At 40.4% G+C, this 16,277-nt stretch overlaps 1 protein-coding gene across 5 annotated transcripts in view; it reads right to left on the reverse strand.

Moving 5' to 3' along the window:
- C2H8orf34 (chromosome 2 C8orf34 homolog) overlaps positions 1–16,277 on the reverse strand; it is a 235,140-nt gene that overhangs the window by 145,808 nt on the left and 73,055 nt on the right. For all 5 annotated transcript variants that reach the window (XM_075920568.2, XM_075920572.2, XM_075920569.2 and 2 more), the window contains one exon: positions 8,135–8,163. In XM_075920568.2, coding sequence (XP_075776683.2) covers positions 8,135–8,163 — 29 coding nt within the window. The remainder of the gene's footprint in view (positions 1–8,134; positions 8,164–16,277) is intronic.

Genomic DNA, 16,277 nt, shown 5'->3' on the forward strand with positions numbered 1-16,277 from the left:
ATCTAGCTAACTTTCAAAATAAAGTGATAGAAATATAGCCGTGTTAGTCTGGTGTAACTGAAACAAAAAACAGGACTATGTAGCACTTTAAAGACTAACAAGATGGTTTATTAGGTGATGAGCTTTCGTGGGCCAGACCCACTTCCTCAGATCAAATAGTGGAAGAAAATTGGCACAACCATATATACCAAAAGATACAATCAAAAAAATGAACACATATGAAAAGGACTAATCAAATTTCAGAACAGAAGGGGGATGAGTGGAGGGAGGTAAATGTCTGTGAGCTAATGATATTAGAGGTGATAATTGGGGAAGCTATCTTTGTAATGGGCAAGATAATTAATGTCTTTATTTAGACCGAGGCGTAAAGTGCCAAATTTAAGCATGAATGACAGTTCAGAGGATTCTCTTTCAAGTCTGGTGTGAAAAGATCTTTGAAGCAGGATGCAAGTAATGAAGTTGTTGAGATAATGCCCTTTCTGGTTGAAATGACAAGGAACTGTTTTTTCTTTGTGATCCTGTCTAATATCTAATATTTATGCTATCATGTGCCAAAAGTGTTCGTCTGCTATGTACCTTGGACAAACGTCTCAGACACTTCGCCAAAGAATCAATGCCCACAAAACAGATATTAGACAGGATCACAAAGAAAAAACAGTTTCTTGTCATTTCAACCAGAAAGGGCATTGTTTCAACGATTTGATTACCTGCATCCTGCTTCAAAGACCTTTTCACACAAGACTTGAAAGAGAATCCTCTGAACTGTCATTCATGCTTAAATTCGACACTCTACGCCTTAGTCCAAACAAAGACATTAATTATCTTGCCCATTACAAAGATAGCTTCCCCAATTATCACCTCTAATATCATTAGCTCACAGACATTTACCTTCCCCCTTTACCCCCCCTTCTGTTCTGAAATTTGATTTGTCCTTTTCATATGTGTTCATTTTTTTGATTGAATCCTTTGGTATATATGGTTGTGCCAATTTTCTTTCACTATTTGATCTAAGGAAGTGGGTCTGGCCCACGAAAGTTCATCACTTAATAAACCATCTTGTTAGTCTTTAAAGTGCTACATAGTCCTGTTTTTGTTTCAAAATAAAATGTCATTTCAAAACAAGGTCTACGTGCTTTACTTTAAATTGGTGATATGTTTTAACTTTTTTCCCCCCTCTTTTGGCCAAAATTATTCTCCAAAGTCATGAATAATTTTGATCCACCCAAAACTGCATTTTTAGCAACTAATTAATTTCCTGAAAAATGTCTCCCAGTTTTACTTATAACTTCATTTTGCGTTTTAAATCCAACAGTTTTGATCAGGAATGGTAGGTGTCCATCACTCTTAGTTTGGCTTTAAAACTATACCTTCTTCAAAAGACCCTCCTATTGGAAGTACCACTGTTTTAATTACATAAAGCAATGGATGAGGTCACTTTAATATTGAAGAACACAGCAAAGATGGTATATTTCAGTTTAACGTCATCTCTCTTATTAATTCAGTGTGAAAATCATACTGAGCAGGAAAATCAACAGGCAATTTTAAAATAACCCTGCGTTTTTGTTTCACATATCCTCCTATCTTCAATTAAAATGTATTTTTATTTGGCTGATGGTCTGTGCATTATAATAGGCAATAAATAATGTAAATCATGTGCCACTATAATTAGCTGCAATTACAAAGATAGAATCCATATTTTTTGAAAACTTGCTTAAGTTATATGGTGGAATAACTAGAAGGAGATTAAAAAAACCTTACATTTAAAAAAAATTTGATATTTCACAGCATTGAGTTTGGAATGTTAACAACAGAAACAAATGGTCCATGTAATTAGACAGAGTTTGTGTAAAGATTCTACGTAAGCCTTTCCAATTTCCTTGGAGATGTGTGCTTATATGTAAACTGGGAGTTGATGCAAAATAGTGATAATTTGAAGTAAAATATTATGCTGCAAACTTGCCATTTTGAAATGATATGCTGAGGATAATTATCCTGCTCTCATTGAATGTCATTTCTAGGACAGCAAGGAAATTTAAAATGCAGGTTCCTAATACAGTAGACATCCAATAATCCGGCACCTTTTAGACCTAGGTAGTGCCGGATTATCAGATTTGCCGGAGAATCAGGAGGTCCGGTACAGCTACACGGCTTAACAGCTGACCAGGACACAATCTCCCTCCCTCTCCCCTCCCCTTTCCTCTTCGCAGCTCCTCCCTGCTGTAACCTGATCCTCCTTCCCCTCCCCTCTCCTTTCCCCTTTGCTGAAGCAAAATGCTCTTCTCTATACTGTAACATGATCCTACTCCCTCCCTCCCTTCCCCAACCTTATGCTCCCTCTGGTTACAGCCAGCACATGTGCTGAGCGGCAGGCTTTTTAATCAGCTGGTCAGGAGCACTTGGCATTTTGATGCCGGAATATTGGGAGTGCCGAACAGTTGGATGCCGGACTATCGGAGTTTTACTGTAATTAAGATATATTGTATATTCTGCTCTGTAATGAAAGACAATCATTTTAGGAACACAAATCCTTATGGCTGTTTGGCTCTGCATCCCATGAAATTATCACTACTGTAAGAAAAACACAGTCCTAATAAATGGCATCAGGAGAAGCAGCAGCAGGATGATTATTTAGATTAGTAACATATGTATTCATTTCCCTCAATAACAAATAATCTTTAAAGGGACACTAAAGAATTGGAATGACTCGTTTAAATGCAAAGTTTCAAATATTAGCAATTATTCATAATATAAAATTCTTAAAAGTGTTTGTAGTATTTGAAATCTATAAATAATGTCTATCCAGTTAGAATGGGGAAGTCAAATACAGGAGTTAAAAGACAAAGCTTGAAACTGACAAGATTTTAAATTCCAGATTCTATATTCCTTAAATGTGAGTCCGAGTGTTTTGTTCACATAGTAGGTATCTGACTCTGCATCAGTCTAGGATTTTCTCTATGTAGGAGAAAATCCTCAGTTACCTGGTCAGGGATGTTTTAGGTCCCTTTGGAGTGGCACAGAAGCCTTTAGAACAGGAGTGGGGAACCTAGGGCAGCCCTTGGGTTGCCTGGATCTGGCCCCCAGGCTTAGGGCCTTCTCCAGCATTGGGGAGCCCACTCTGCCCCCCCCCCCCCCCGCCCCCACACACACAATTTACAATGAGCCAGAAGCTGATACTTTATGGGAAGGGCTGTTTGCATATTATATCTATACACCTATTTGTGGTCTGGCATGGCTGTCCCTCCACATCTGAGGGAGGCCATGCCTCTTTGCAGTTTGATCTGCTAGAGTATTCTCCCAAAGGAAGAAAAACAAGGGGAAATTTAGCAGTTCTCAATGGGTCCTGATCTTCAAGAGAGACAGGGTTGCAAACAATCTAGGCTCTAGCCTGCAGCCAAGCAGAGTTGTAGCACCAGCCCAGTCTATGGGGCTCCAGCAGGGGTGAGCACTTGCACCAAGCGGTTGTCTGTCCTCAGTCTCCCCAGGATACAATTCCACGGGAAGCAGCTCCTCTGTAGCAGGAATGCCAAGGCTCTCTGGAAGCTCAGACTAGTCTCTGGGGCAGCAGCAGTTCTTCTTGGCATCTCATTCCTGCAGTAGGGAAGAAGCATCCGTCTCCTTCGGCAGCTGCCTCCCAACTGACCTGCTGGGACAATTTTTATACTTCTACTCCCTGTCCCACCCCTCTGCTTCCAGCGTGCAGAGTCTGTTCATCGTGGTTCTGCCCACCAGGAGGCTTGCAGCATTCCCTCCACCTCTGAGGGAGGCCATGTCTTCTTGCTACACCATCCTACTCTGGTCCTAACACTGCAGTTGCCTTCCATCCATTCCACCCCTTAACTTCTCCAACAGAGAGTCATCTGCAGAATCTGTCAATCTCGTTTGCCCTTAGGTTATTATTTATATTACCATAGTTTCTCATCACAGTCCCTCATGCCTCCTTTCCTGTACTTCTCTAGTAATATATGCTTACCATTGTCTTCTTTCACTGTCTTTTTAATCTCTGGGGAGAATTAGACAGACTTCCCCTACAGCCCAGCTAAAATCATTGTTTGGGTGGTGACATTTTATTGCAAGGTTGAGAAGACATTGTAGCAACACTGAAAATTATCTTTAAATTGAAAAGCTTGTCGGTGAAAAGGGAGAATACTGTCTGAGACTAATTAAGTGATCTAGCACATTTTAGGATCACTGCCATTTTTGCTCTATGGTACTTCACAAATTTCTGAAAAATTAAAGACAAATATTTTTAGCTGTATGAATTCTGTTGTAAAGCAGTCAGGTGGTACAGCAATCATAGAGGAAGGAAATGAAGATTAGTGATTTTCTAGTACCATTGTATCATGTCTTTGTTGCAGAATTTGAGGGCATGTCCTACATTTACATTTGATTGGCAAAACATTTGTCGTTCACAGGTGTTCAACCCTCCCACTCCCCCTTGAACAACTAAGTTTTGCCATGACAATCAAAACAGTAAATGCTGCTTTGTCACCAAAAGCGCTCTATTACCAGCAAAGCGAATTTCGGTCTTTGGGGGATGGAAGTATTTTGTTGGCAAAAATGCTGATACCATTCACGCAAGCTGAGTTTTAGCAACAAGGCTGTCTTGACCCTGGGAGTGTGTAAAAGTCTCATGGCCTCTCTTAGCCCTCCAAAGTGCTTGCTAATAGTTCTAGATGCTCTTGTCCAAAGGAGACAGAGTGAAGGGGAACAAATTGGTTTCAGCTGTTACCGTAAATTTTGCTGAAAATTGTGGATTCCATATAAGGAAAAATTGAAGATACTCGGGAAAAGCCACATTTTTTTCAGACTCAGCTTTTTCTTGTCCCTTCCTGCAACATACATTGTCAATTTGCACATGACTATTTAACAAATGAAAGCTATTTGCCCTTTTTCTGATGATATTCATTTTAACATTTGTTGGAACTAGGTCATCATGTATCACAGCATTTTGCAAGATCAATTTCATAAAAGAAATTTTAAAAATCATTTTATGATTAACCTTTGCCATCCTTGCTTCTATTTAAAGATTGTGTCAACACACATCACAACTTCAATGACCTAATTTATTTATTTCATTTCAATCTCACTGACATCATACTAAGAGTGATAAATAGGAAGTCAGAGAAGGCTGTATTGAAAACACTGTGGCATTATTTGGAGTGTTCCTTCAAACAATGATTGAGTAAATTAACATACAATGTTTAATTTGCAGTTAGATCTTTGCTGCATCTTCCATTTAAATCTTGCAATGCTAGCCTCATGAGTATTTTAAAGGACAAACAGTACACAAAATGATATGTCCTGGAATTTCCAGAAGAGAAGTAGGAATGTAAGAGATTCAGGCTACATCTACACTACTGCTGTAAGACGATCTCAGCTACAGAACTCCAGCTACATGAATAACGTAGCTGAGAGTTGATAGATGTTAGGTCACATTACTGCAGAGTGTACACTGCAGGAGGGTGATGGGAGAAACTCTCCCATCGACTTCCCTTACTCTTCTCATCCAAAATAGAGAGAGCGGTTAACTGCAGAATGATCTGTGGTTGATTTGGCAGGTCATAACTAGATCCACTAAATCAATGGCCAGTGGATCGATCTTAGAGTGTCCATCCAGGCTGTAGTGTAGACAAACACAGTCTGTAAACTTGGCCATATATATCTTCCATAAGGGGAGAGAATTCTATCCAATCGGAGATTTAAAGTCAGTGCTTGAGTCCTGTCAGAATGCTTGAGAACCCTGTTCTGACACTTCTGAGGAACCAGAACAGCATTTCACAATGTTCCTGGTACTTGCGTTCTGCCATTTCTCAAGCACAGCTCTCACCGGTTGTTTAAAGTTGAGAATTAATCTTCTTTGTAGATTATAATTTAATGGATCCTGTATCTATGGATGCAGTTTTTGTACTTGCAGGATTAGGAAAGGAAAAAGTATCTTTGAGATGACAGATAAAAAATGGTCTGAGAAAACAAATTAAATGAATTTTTTTATTTTAGGCCTGGGGTCATGGTGGTCTGAACTTGTTATGATTCCTGGGCCACATTCACCCTTGAAAAACCCTGAATAACTGATCCTTTGGCATTCTCCAGTTACTGTTTCCACTAAAAGTGAATGCAACAAAGGAATTTGAATGCACTGTTGCCAAATCTCACAATACTATTGAAATGTCACTTCATTTGGAGTTTTAAGTAAAGTCCCAAATCATCATTCAGTATGTAAGCTTTATTTTTAAAAACAGCCCTTACATTTGTAAAGTAACAGTTGAAAATGTGACCCCAGGTTCAAAAAAAACAAAAGGCAAATGAAACTTCCCAATATATTATTGTTCAAAAATCTCATGATTTTTTAATCTCTCTTGTGATTTTGGGGTCAATTACATTTTGAAAATTTTGTTGGCAATACTGCTATTACAATGTGTGTGTGTAAATCTGCATTTAAAATTAAATATTTTCATTAAATCAGTGTCAGCTTTGTTCCTGCTGTGACTGGGGAAAAAATAGAAAAAAAACCCACCTCTTGCAGGGACCAGAAAGGGGTTTGTCTCATCAACAAAACTAACTATATATAAAGAAAATAAACTGGAAAAAAGGGAAATTATGTAAATTAATCTGTTTCAATAATAGACATTTTAGGAATTTGAGACAAAGGGTGAAGTAGTATCTTTTATTGGACCAACCTCTGCTGGTGAAAGAGACAAACTTTGGTGACCTGAACAGCTCTGTATATCTCAAAAGCTTTTGTCTTTCATCAGACAGTAGTCCAACTGACATTACTTTATCTACCTTGTCTCTCAAATATCCTGGAACCAACACAGCTACAACTCCATTGCATAAACAATGTAATATAATTTTCAAAGTGATGGTTTCTATTTAATTTCTTCCACTTTACCTGATTTCCTGTAAAGATGTCAGTTTGCATGATTGAAAAGTATACAAGGATTAAAACAAACTTTCAGAATGTTCAAATTGAGCAGTTAAGTAAAGTAGCAAATAAAATCTGTCTTTGCTGAATTTTTTTAACCAATCAATATCTTAGTAATGTCACCAATATTGCTTCCCATGAAATGATGATTTTCACACTGAAATATAACACGTCAAAATATTGCATGTTTTGAGGTAAAAACTGGTCTTCATCAAGATGAAATGTAAGTATTTTTAGATGCTTCCTCAAAAATAAAAGTGTGTAGGATAATGAATTCACTTTCACTCAAAATGCTTCTATTCAATAAAAAAGTGACACTTCACAAGGTTTATGACAGTCAAAACAATTACAACTAGCTCACTGATTTCAGTACAAACTATTCACAATGCTAGGTTTCAACAGAAGGAGACCTTTTGTTTTAATATTTAACAAATACTACCAGACAGAAGTGTGTCAAAAGTAAAAATAAAGGTCCAGATCCTGAAATGCTTATGCACATGCTTAACATAATCAACAGGATTACTTGAGTTTAGAATACATGTCAGCATAAGAAAGATCAAGGCCAAAACACACAGGAGTTATGCATAAACCACCATCATTTGTAGATAGCAGCCCCATATCCCACATGCCTTCTTGGCAATATCTATCATACCTCTCTGAAGGACCAATCGTGGAGAAGTCTGTTCACCATTCTCAGGTGGCCAGAATTAAGTCAATCTTATATTTCTTGCAACTGTGAAATTAGTATTCCTGTTTGTATGCCACATGCATAGCTAGCCATATTTGGGGCCAAAGAACACTCCTAAAGATGTTCACAAACAGTATAATTACTTGAACTTAATTTTTATAGCAGCTACCTGAAGCTCAAATTTAAAAAAATATACTTATAGGAAATATTTAGCATTAGGTATATAATTAAATTATCCCTACAGATCAAATTAAGCAAAATAAGATATACAGCTGTATAGCTTGTGTGTGGACTGAGGCTAAAGCCCTTTAAAGTTTATGGGAAACTTTCTGATAATGCCAGAGGACTTTGGGTCTGGCCCATAATGTGTATGAGGCCTGTCAATAGTCCTTAAGTATTCAACTCCCCACTGAACTGAGAGTTGAGTGTATATTCAAGTTTTGCAAGGCTGAACTCTTACTGCATAAAATTACCATAAACATCGGCCTGTTTGCACTATTCATTAGGTACACAATCACTCTTACCTTCTCAAGTTCATCAGAAATAGCAATGCCTGAAAACAAAGCAGATTTTAAAAAGCAATTTGAGAAATGTTCTTTGTAGAAATGTATTTTGTTACAGTAAGCAAAACAAATGTTTAATCTGGAAACTTGTATAATTTCTGCTTGCAAATGCAGTCTATTAAAATGTGAAATTGACCAAAAGCAATGTACTGTAATTTTCCTTTGGGGCAATATAATCAAACTGATCTTCCAAACAATTATGAAACTATAGAAATCCATGACTGTGATAATAGACTGATGAAAAGCTAAAATGTGCTTATTGGTTTTTTAAAATTAAAAAAGCAATTTAGTATTTTTAGCCTGAAAACATTATGATGCAAATTCTTCTTTGACCAACAAACATCCATACAGCATATGTAATGCATCTGCCTGCCAGCAAAAGGTGACATAGACCTGACCGTGCTCTACTTTGCACTTGCAGGAATATCTCCATAAAAGTCAATGGAATTAAACCTATGAGAAGAGAATTAGGTCCAGTGTCTCCCAGGGAATTTCACACCACTAGTTAGGGCAGCTGTTCCAAATCTTGAGCAGGCACAACATGGTCACCTGATCTATTCACTTATAATTTTAGCTGATGGCAACACAGAGTTGACTGTTTGAGGCTTTGCTATGTCCCATTTACATCAAATCATTCCATCCCACACTATGGTGTAGGCTGCCAATATTGCCCCACGTACTATGGCTGGATGCTGCTCATCCTGCTTCACTATGTCACAAGGAATACTATTCTGCTCACTTTACTGCCAGAATCACTGAAGCCAGAGAGTTATTCTGCTCTAAACTTTAGCAAATAAATAAATTAAATTAAATCAAGACTGTCATCTAAGTCTTGTAAAGTGATCCTGCGCGCTGTGTACCAGAGCTCATTTTATATATTACACATCATACATCTAGGAGCAGATTTGAAAACTTAAGTAGTTTTTTATTTAAGTACATGTATTGTGGCATTAGCTCAGACTAAACATATTGCCAATAATATTGCGATCAGTTAACAGCATGTTATTATTATACCAAAGCTGTATGACTTGGTTTTATTTAAGTGATATACTTTCAATCAAATCTACGTGTTGCTATTTCTCCTTCTAGATGGTTTTCTTTTACTTATTTGTTTTTAAAACAGTGGGGTACAAACAGAATTGTAAACAACATTTTAGGATCTGATGAATACAGAAGAATTAAGCAGAAATTAATGAAACATTTTCTCAGTCATTCAATCTTTACAAAGTAAATTCAACAAAATAGACTTTGCCTGCCCCCACAGCAATTCAATTGTTTTTCAGTACCGAAAAGCATTTATTTAGCAGAGAAACTACACTGCTGTCCATATATTATGTGGAACAGTTTGTCCCAGTTTGAGTAATATATGCCATGAAATCCATTGTTTCTCCCCTCATCTTCTCCTCCCTCCTGAGGAGTGTAGGTGTATGCAAATGGAAGAAGATTCACAGAAGACTGGAAATTATATTTAGCTGTCTCTTCACCCTGCACAGCTCTATAAACCTGAGTAAGTATTAATAAAACCTAGATTTCCATAGCATTTGATTTTCCCTGAAAAATTAAAGCTAATCCAACACACAACCACAGATGCTATCTCTACCCATTCAGACACTCTACCATCTTCTCAGCAAGCTTTAATATTTCTTTTCAAATCAGTTTTTTTGCCCTATGAGCAGTCCCTATTCTCCTGCTCCACGCGTCCTGTCACTACTATTGGGTCTGTGGAGCCTGGAAGCAATGCAGATGGACTTCTTTTCATGGTCAAAGAAACAAATGAAGCAAAATCACTACAAAGCCCAGGATGACTCTTCCTCAGAGGCAGTGCCAGTGCTAGCCCATTGAGTAACCTAAAATAATATTGTTGAGATCCCCCCACATATTAATTACTAACAGGGGGTTCCCTTGAGCTACACAGGGTCCTAAGCAGTTCCATAGTCTGCTTATACCTAGCAGTAGCTCAGCAAGGAGGGTAAGGTAAATAAGAAGCCGAAGTTTCAGAGAAGTAACCATATTAGTCTGTTTCAGCAAAATCGAGGAGTCCTGTGTCACCTGCCTGAGGAAGGTTTATGATCTGCCCCTGGAGGGGCTATGTTGCAAGGCCCTTAAGAAGAAGGTATTCTTAAGTGGGAAGAGACTATTGCAAGAGTATAAGGAAAAAGGAGGCATGTGGAAGTCAACATAACTTGGCTCTTGTCCAATGTCCAAAATCCTGAAGATAACTATATACACCAAGTTCAGAATTCAGGGTTAATGGCAAGAGCATTTCTTCATCCAGATTTACTTCTTGAGCAATTTTCCTTGAGTTTAAATTCAGCGAACTGGAAATGACAAACTTCCCATGCTGACATACCCTGATGTCCCTATTATGCCAAAAGGAATTCATTCTATACTACAAATAGTCAGGCTTTCTGTTTGCAGGATTCTTTCCCATAAGATGCCTATGTATTTATTATTTCATTATAAATATGCTTATAACCCCTAATCAGGAATGAATACACCTTTGTACCAAGCCTTGAACGTTCAGTAGGAAAAGGTACAAATGTACCACAGCTGATGACAGCATAAGAAATAATTAAACAACGAAAAGCAGGATTTTATGGATTTATATATTAGCAATCACAGTGCCAAATCCTGAAATCCTCTCTCATACCCATATCACTCCCTCCTATGGCAATGCAGGAAATTAGAAAAGGGTTCTGGAAGAGGGAATTTCACAGAGATCCTCCCATGCCCCTTTTGAAGACACATGAAAAACTACTGTGGACAACCCTCAATGCAGGCAGATCGGACAGGATCCACAGGATTCCAGGGCCATCTGAACTAATGTCTTGCTCCAATGACTTCTTCTAATTTCCTAGTAGCAGAATTTGACTGAAGTGTTGCTAGCAGTGGCTATGGTTGCTCAGGGGAAAGGATACATCATAACCTCCACACAATGGTATTTGAGTTACCACAGTTACTTCTTTAACTGTTGGCGAATATTGACTTTTTGTTTTTAAAAAGACACAGTCAATGTAACTATCACGCTTCTGGTAATAATATTTACTTGCTATTGTTATGATTAAGTGGGTTATTTTCAATGTCATTTATTTTAAAATGACACAGTCAATGTAACTATCATGCTTCTGGTAATAATATTTACTTGCTATTGTTATGATTAAGTCATAAAATTCTGAAAACTGATAACAATTAGAGCAAAAAACCACCACTCCATTTTCTTAACTTTGTGCATCTGACACTATTTCCCTTGAAGAGTCTATCAAATTCCACTGTTTGTGAGGATCTTTTATACAGCACAGACAAGGGGAAAAGCGATTAAAAAATAAGAAAATACAATTATAAAATGAAAGACTATCAGAAAGACAAAAGGATAAATCTGGAATATTACAGGATTTCCAATTCATTTATTATAACTGGTTACATTTGAAGTTGATGGTGTCAGTTAAAAACAGAATAACTTGTGCATATGAAATCTAAACACATACTGTTAATCTCAAATCAAACAGTTATGACACAATTTTTTCTAGACTTTCAGATTCTGGCTTCTTTCTCCATAAATTTAATCCTAAAAACTAACAGGATTTTGCATTAGAGAATATGAAATGTCCTATCTTCTAAAAGTGTACAATATTAGATGGTTTAGAGGGAATGAACTGAACACAACAATCATTGGACAGTATATCTCTTATCATCCAGCCCCAGCTTTTGGCAGTCAAAGGACACCAGGAGAATGGCGTTGCCTGGAGATCTTGGCTAACATACCCCTCCCACCTGTATTCCATGAATGTAGTTACTTCCTTTTGGAACTCAGTTACAGGCGACCCCTGCATTTATGAATTAATTGGTTCCTGGAGAACCGTTGTAAGTTGGGCCATTGTAACTTGAACCCTTATTGCCCATAGGGGCAATGTTATGAATGGGGGTACCGTTCCTGGCCCACTTTGCCTCCTGGGAGTTGTAGTCTTCTAGAGCCAGGGAGCTCTGCTGGGCAGTAGACAGCTCTGCGGTGCAGCATGAACAGCACCCTGAGTTAGGTGGGAGGTGCACCGGCCGGTAGGCGGCCCTGCAGAGCGATGCAAATGGAGCCATGACCCGGCTGGCTGAGGGCTGGGCCTGGCAGTAGGCAGCCCTGAGGCGCAAATGGTAACTAGAGACAGCCGGCTGGAGGCTGGGCCTGGCAGTTGGCAGTCCCACGGTGCAAACAGCACTATGAGCTGGCCAAGGGTTGGGCTGGGTCGGGCAGTAGGCGGCCCTGCGGTTCCCAGAGCAGGGCGACCGTAAATGCAGGGGGTTGTAATTTGGGTGGTCGGAAGTCAGGGATCGCCTGTATACCTTTACCTTTTGGGACCACTGGATTAAAAATGCAATTGTTTATTGCAATGGTAGGGAACCTCAGGCCTGGGGGCCTGCTCTAGGAAGCCGTACTGGTGCTCCAGCCTCCCTGCCACCTACCCACATGGCTAAAGCACACAAAATACACTAGCCTGGCCCCCCCAGGCTCTGATGTGGAAGGGGAATGTGGGGTGTGTCTTTCTCCTTCTCAGTCAAGGCTTCTAATTGGCTTCTCACTTGTGTGCGGCCCCCGACTGATATTTCAGTAGGTGACCCAAGAAGGGTTCCCCACCACTGGTTTATTGAATGTAAGTTATTTAGGCGAGTGACAAATGCAACATCTGTAAAGTAATAGGAATATCAAAGCCTATTTTGTTCAACATCTTTATTACTGACCTGGATGAGGGGATGGATTGCACCCTCAGCAAGTTCACAGATGACACTAAGGTAGGGGGAGAGGTAGATACACTGGAGGGCAGGGATAGGGTCCAGAGTGTCCTGGACACATTAGAGGATTGGACCAAAAGAAATCTGATGAGGTTCAACAAGGACAAGTGTAAAGTCCTGCACTTGGGATGGAAGAATCCCAAGCTTTGTTACAGACTGTGGACCGACTGGCTAAGTAGCAGTTCTGCAGAAAAGGACCTGGGGATTACAGTGGATGAGAAGCTGGATATGAGTCAACAGTGTGCCCTTGTAGCCAAGAAGGCTAATGACATATTAGAGTGCATATTAGGAGGAACATTGCCAGCAGATCCAGAGAAGCAATTATTCCCCTTTATTCAGCTCTGGTGAGGCCACATCTGGAGTATTGTGTCCAATTCTGGGCCCTCCCACTTTAGAAAGGATGTGGATGCATTGGAAAAGGTCCAGTGGAAGGCGAAAAAAAATGATAAGGGGGCTGGAGCGTATGACCTATGAGGAGAGGCTGAGGGATTTGGGTTTGATTAGTCTGCAGAAGAGAAGAGTGATAGCAGCCTTCAACTTCCTGAAGGGAGGTTCCAAAGAGGATGGAGAAAGGTTGTTCACAGTAGTGACAGATGGCAGAACAAGGACTAGTGGTCTCAAGTTACAGTGGGAGAGGTCTAGGTTGGATATTAGGAAAAACTATTTCACTAGGAGGGTGGTGAAGCACTGGAATGGGTTACTTAGGGAGATGGTGGAATCTCCATCCTTAGAGGTTTTTAAGTTTCGGCTTGACAAAGCCCTGGCTGGGTTGATTTAGTTGGGATTGGTCCTGCCTTGGGCATGGCACTGGACTTGATGACCTTCTGAGGTCTCTTCCAGATCCATGATTCTATGATTCTATAATACATGTGAAGTGATTCTCCTAGAAAGTATATGTAAGGATGGAAATTCATATGCAAAGACATATTCAAAGATGTCTCACAGGTATTAACTGCATTACTTTCCACTCTCTGTTGTACCCTGTATATGCTGCAGAGAAGAAAGCAATTTGCCTATGTGTGACAGGGTAAACTCACCTCACGCTGAACAGGAAAAGGTGAATTCCCTTTGTGAGCTGAGGAAGCCCTGCCCCACAAGTGGAAAGTGGGGGAGGAGGAAGAGTCCCTACTGGATGCTCTCATAAATGGGAAGGTGCATGACAAGGATAACTCACCCTGCACTGGATGGAAAAGGATTAGCATCTCGTTGTGGGCTGAGGAAGCCCTACTGGGCTTGCTCCAAATACACTACCAATATAAGAGTGAACAGCCTTGCTCAGTTGAGGCTGACTAGTGGAGAGGAGGGACATCTGTTGCCGAATCCAGCCTCGGAGTCATAGTAGCCCCCAACCACAGAAACCAGAGACACCGAGATCTGAGCAAATGTACCAATATCTCCGGACACCCTAGGGACTTTGGAACCACCAGAAACAGTCAAAGCAAAGGTACCCAGGAATCCAGAAGCCACCCAAGCCACAGATGCAGGAGTCATAGTAGGAAGTAGCCCAAGAGAAAAACTAGCCATATACCCGCATATGGTCAGTGTATTGCAGCTGGGTCCTCGCTGACTCAATGGCAAAAGCACTCATCGCAGTCAGGGCCCTGGACTTGGACCTGGTGGAGCAGGAAGAGCCTTGGTCCCCCTACTGCAACTGCCTCCCATCTCCAGCAAATTGGGATAACCCCATGAACTCTTACCACTAGACCTCATTGCTCAGCAAATTGGCGTAATCCCATGGACTCCAGCTGCTAGGTTTTGTTCCCCTGCAAATCAGCATAACCCCAATGACTCTAGTCACTAAGCCCTGCTGCACTGCAAATATAGCTAACACCACTGACTCCAGCCTTAAGTATCTCGTGATCACTGGATAATATCATATCATAGTCTCTAGCTGCTAGTCCTAACTGCTCTGCTGATCTCATTGACTCCAGCTGCTAGGCCTTCCTGCCCTATGAACAGGGCCTCACTGATTTACAAATCAGAGTAACCCAATTGACTTGAGTCCTGCTGTAGCCAGACAGGAACCCCCTTGTAACATCCATTTTTGCTTGCCTGGAGCATACAGGGCACACAGAGCAGAAGGCCCAGGCTGTGTGACCGTGAATGGCTGTAAACAGAGATACGCCAATTGCTGACCAAGAGGCTGCAAAGGAGTGTCCTTGACTTAACCCATATTGATACGAACACACAGCCATCCGCGGGGGGAGGAATCTCTCGCCCAGTAAAAAAATGTCTAGTACTCACAATTTAGTTCTCTCTCTTGCAAGTGTAAATTAACTTGAAACTTGCTTGTAAGAACTGGCGCCACAAAACGGACCAGTACAATTCGGCATCTTAGATAAGAAAGAGGATACGGGCCCCCAGGGGTATATAGATGGGTCCAGCAGCGCATTTTCTCTGAGTGTTAATCTACCATCTATCTGCTGGTCGGGTTAGGTGTTTGATCTCCTGAGGTTCCAAGGGGGCGCCCACCTCGTATTCGTCTTTCCTAGGAATTGAGAGACCGGCCCTGGCCTGACACGCTGGAGTCGAGAGGCACAGAAAGGGGTAAAAATTGTACCTGGATGTGGTCCTTTGCTTAAGTATATATATACATAGTGTTAGAGCTCTTTAAAGATTAAGCTATCACTTGGTACCATTATTTCTATTTTCTATCTTTACCTTTTTCCTGTAACCATTTTTTTAAGATCTATATATATATTTGCTAGCATTTAAGAAATAGAGCAATAGCCATTGTAACCATATGCTTTTATAAGTCTTTTAATAAACCTGTAACTGTTTAAGGTTTAACCTGACTCCTTCAGTTGCTGTAACAGAACCAAGCACAATTTAAAAGAACTTCAGCCGGTCATAAAGGGACAGACATAGGGAGAGCTTGGGCGTTTGGATCTGTGTCACTCCCAGGTGACAAGATCCGTTAGGGCACCTTTTCAGCCTTTCCTAGGCTGCCCGCTGCGAAGGAACCCCTGTGTTCTAGCAGCTAAAATCTAAGGTGTAATAAGCTCTTCCTATATAATGGGGCGTCTGTTGGCCTGCTGGCCACCCTCTGCGACGGGACCCCGGTCCTAGCAGTAAAGACACGGACGTTAAACCTTTTCTCGGAAACATACACACACACACTGCCCTGACCGTCTGCTGACAGAATTGGCGTAGTCAGCAGGATTGTGTTATTGGTTCATATACAGCAACGTGAAGCCTGTCACGCTGGACATGGATTTTAGCTGTATAGAGAAAGAGTTTGCCCAAGAGGGATGGGGCAACTCTAAATGGGATAAAGAGATGTTAAGGAAAGACACTTGCATCTGGCTGTAGCCTGCACTAGCTA

The sequence above is a fragment of the Pelodiscus sinensis genome, chromosome 2 (genome assembly GCF_052426305.1).
Source record: "Pelodiscus sinensis isolate ZL-2025 chromosome 2, ASM5242630v1, whole genome shotgun sequence".
Lineage (NCBI taxonomy): Eukaryota > Metazoa > Chordata > Testudines > Trionychidae > Pelodiscus > Pelodiscus sinensis.